Genomic DNA, 3,200 nt, shown 5'->3' on the forward strand with positions numbered 1-3,200 from the left:
CTAGAAGCCCAACCAAAAATACTTTTTAGAAGCCTACTGTCAAGTCTTAATTAGTAAGCTTCTAAAAAATTAATTTGGTTGGGCTTTTAGAAAAAGCTAGGTAGGGGGCAGCTTATTCTGGAAGCCAACAAAAGAACTGGCCCCTAGTATTTGGCAACTTGTTGGATCATGGTAGTCAACAATAGCTTCCCTTTATCTTGGGCAAACATTGTTATCTTGTCTAGCTGATCTGGTTTGCACCAGCTTGAGGTTGGAGGCTGCCACCGTGTGCCATCTCCCAACCTTCAGCTATCTCCCAGTGATAAAGGCGGTGACACTATGGACGCACACATACACATGATCGATCAAACGATGGCCAAACGAATTAACTAGCTATCTATATTCGCGAGGTTAAATGGATGAATGAATGTACAAACTTACCTCATAGACGAAGGATCACTTCAATAAGTACATGCAACAGCATAAGGAACTCATAATTATAATATAGTACACAAGCTTTGGATGATTTGCAGCTATTATGCTGTCTACACATGTTTACAGTTTTCCATGCAACGTGACATATTCTTTTAAAGTGCCTCATTCGTGCAGATTGGAGGTATTTTACCTATGATAAGGCCTCAAATTAGTTAGGTGACACACAGCTTTGTAATATACATGTGGTTACAAGGTTCAACTCATATTTGGTGAGTGAAATATAATTTTCTCTCTCAAAATAAGCATTGTACATCTTTGGCGGTCGTGATGGTTTACTCATAACTCCCAATCCATTTTTCACTCTTGATAAGTCGTCAAGATAAAATAACAACTTTATACATAAAAAGCTTGTCCGTATTTAACTTTGAGTTGGTGATGACTTGATTCAATTGGTTGCATACAATAAACACATCTAAGTAGCTAGCCTCCTCAAACTACATGCTTAAATTAACATAAAGCATAACAATACTTGTTTCAACAAATACATTTTCTTTGATTGGTCTGCTGACCTTTTGAAATAGTCAAATCAACATAACTCCTCCCATCGGTCAAACAATAACCAACTTATTTTACTTTGATGAAAAACTACCGGAACCATCCGAGGTGAAGTTTACTAGGATCATAGGGCGAAGCTGGGGGTGACGACGATGCAGCGGCTTCTGGTACCTTGACAAAGCGGCCATTGACCCGTGGCCTGAGCTCGGCGTAAGCTTTTCTGGACTCATAGCGGATTTGCTTGTCATAGCACCGCCTCTTCCTCTTCTCCCTGTACCTCATCACCTTCGCCTCTCTCTCCTGCATCGTCAGATTATGGGCAGCCCCCACCATCATCTCTGTATCAATAGTCATGATCGTTGCATTGCTAATAGTGCTGGTGAATGCAGCCCCGCAGAATGGCACCTGAACATGAAGAGGAAAATAATCGTAAGAGTGCAGTTCTGTACTTTTCCTGTGGGTTGCAGATATGTACATGATATTCCCTGTTTATGAAGTACAGTTGGTCTCTTATTAACCAGAATTGACCCATTTTCATTCAGTGGTGCACTTGATTGTAACTGTTCTATTTTTCTAGACAATGGAAGAGAACAACTTCCCGGGCCTTTGTGTCCAAAGAAGCGCACAGTCCAAACTCAATCGCTCTATGAATATATGTTTTAATTAGGTGTATTATGTATGTGCATACGCGTAGCCCTGTACATCTGTGCACGGTTTTATGAATTGCTAAAAATGTTTAACTCCGTCAACAATTGTGATCTGGATCACCATATGTGAGAAACATACCATCTTCATAAGATTGATAGAAAGTAATTAAGTAGGCAATTTCCTGGTGCAAACTAATTAAACAAGGATCTTGTTTCTATTTCGTGAGGTTTTGGTCTGTTTTGGATCTGATTTCGATCAGTTTTATGAACTCGGTAGATTGATCACCCGGCCACTACGGAAGCAATTATGGGGAGTAGTATCTGTTATACTTGAGCTATAAGCTTACAAAACAAGCTTAAGAGAAAAATTTAAATACAAAATAGCACTAAAATTCATAAATGACCACATAAAATGAAAAAGATGGTGCATTGATCCAGTATATATATTGTCCATTTCACAAACTTTGTCAAGGAATTAACATGAAGGCGTGGACATATGTATTGCTTGTTCCCATAAAGGAATTAACTGATTACCTTGTTAGTCAAATAAAATGAAATAAGTATGTATGTGTAACTGATGATGTGAGTGCCCATTCTTGTGCATCAACTGATACAAAACACAAACACTCTGCCTTGGGAGATTATATTCAACCAGCATAAATTAACAGAATTACGTGACAGATATATGAGCTGGTTACATGGCGCTAACTTTTTTTGAGATGGCGGGGGGGGGGGGGGGGGGGGGGGGGGGAGTAGATGGAGATTACGTAAAAGGGAACTTTTGTTAGAAGGAGGCCCAAGCGATCGGCAAGAGCTGGAACAATTAAGCAGTAGTACTACTCACGATGGTGGTTCTTGGCCGTGCCGGTGGCTGCAGCAGGTGAGCCATGTTTTGGCTGCCTGCGTCTACCTCCAGCGTGAGCCTGCTGCTGTTCCCTGCAGCTGCTGTTTCATGAAACGGTGTGGTCCATGATCTGCAGTGGTGGCAATTGGCTGACGGTGGCGGTGGCGGTGGGTAGTCCGCCGCCGCGCCGTGGTGGTGGTGGTGGTGGCCTTGGGTGAAGAACTGGTACTCGCGCAGCCGGTGTTGTTCCTGATGCTGAAGAACGGGCGAGATCATGTGGTGCGGGCAGTCGCTTGCGCCGCACAAACCGCATGACATGGGCATACTGCAGCTAGCTCCTACGTTTGCTTGCTTGCTTGTTTGTTTGTTTCTGGTGTGGTTTGGTGCGTGGAGGGGGAGAGATGTCGAGGAAGAAGAAGAGACAACGACGAGTACTAACTACTAAGACACCTTGAAATAGCTAGGGTTGTGTTGTGTCTCTCCCTCCTCCACTGCACTGCATATATGCAGCAGTGAGCTGCAGACCAGGCAAAAGATTCGATCTGAGAATTAGCAAAAGATGATGGATCAAATCAAATAGGCCCAACTAATGAGTGCGTCGGAATAGATACTACCCCTCGATTCATTTTTTATTTCTTTCTTTCTTACGCGGAGGAGCTGGAGCCATGCACACCTTGCTTGCCGGGAATCTCCCACATGATCTTATGTCCACGCAAGGCCACTGCTAGATATTTGTAGCT

General features: G+C 42.9%; 1 protein-coding gene across 1 annotated transcript; it reads right to left on the bottom strand.

Annotated features, from left to right (window-relative positions):
• Positions 1–921: 921 nt before the first annotated feature.
• On the bottom strand, positions 922–2,919 carry LOC125506486 (protein VERNALIZATION 2). Its single transcript, XM_048671291.1, has 2 exons — positions 2,461–2,919; positions 922–1,374 (listed from the first exon to the last, which is right to left on the bottom strand). Exons 1-2 carry the CDS (start codon positions 2,782–2,784, stop codon positions 1,060–1,062), a joined length of 639 nt encoding a protein of 212 aa, XP_048527248.1. The 5' UTR covers positions 2,785–2,919; the 3' UTR covers positions 922–1,059.
• Positions 2,920–3,200: the final 281 nt, after the last annotated feature.

Source organism: Triticum urartu, chromosome 5A (genome assembly GCF_056163025.1).
Source record: "Triticum urartu cultivar PI428250 chromosome 5A, HENAU_Tu73, whole genome shotgun sequence".
NCBI classification, from domain to species: Eukaryota; Viridiplantae; Streptophyta; class Magnoliopsida; order Poales; family Poaceae; genus Triticum; species Triticum urartu.

Excerpts from the sequence above, each read along its gene's own strand:
- LOC125506486 (XM_048671291.1), bottom strand. The coding sequence starts at position 2,784 with ATGCCCATGTCATGCGGTTTGTGCGGCGCAAGCGACTGCCCGCACCAC. Across the intron at positions 1,375-2,460 it reads CACGGCCAAGAACCACCATC|GTGCCATTCTGCGGGGCTGC; the intron begins GTGAGTAGTACT and ends CTTCATGTTCAG.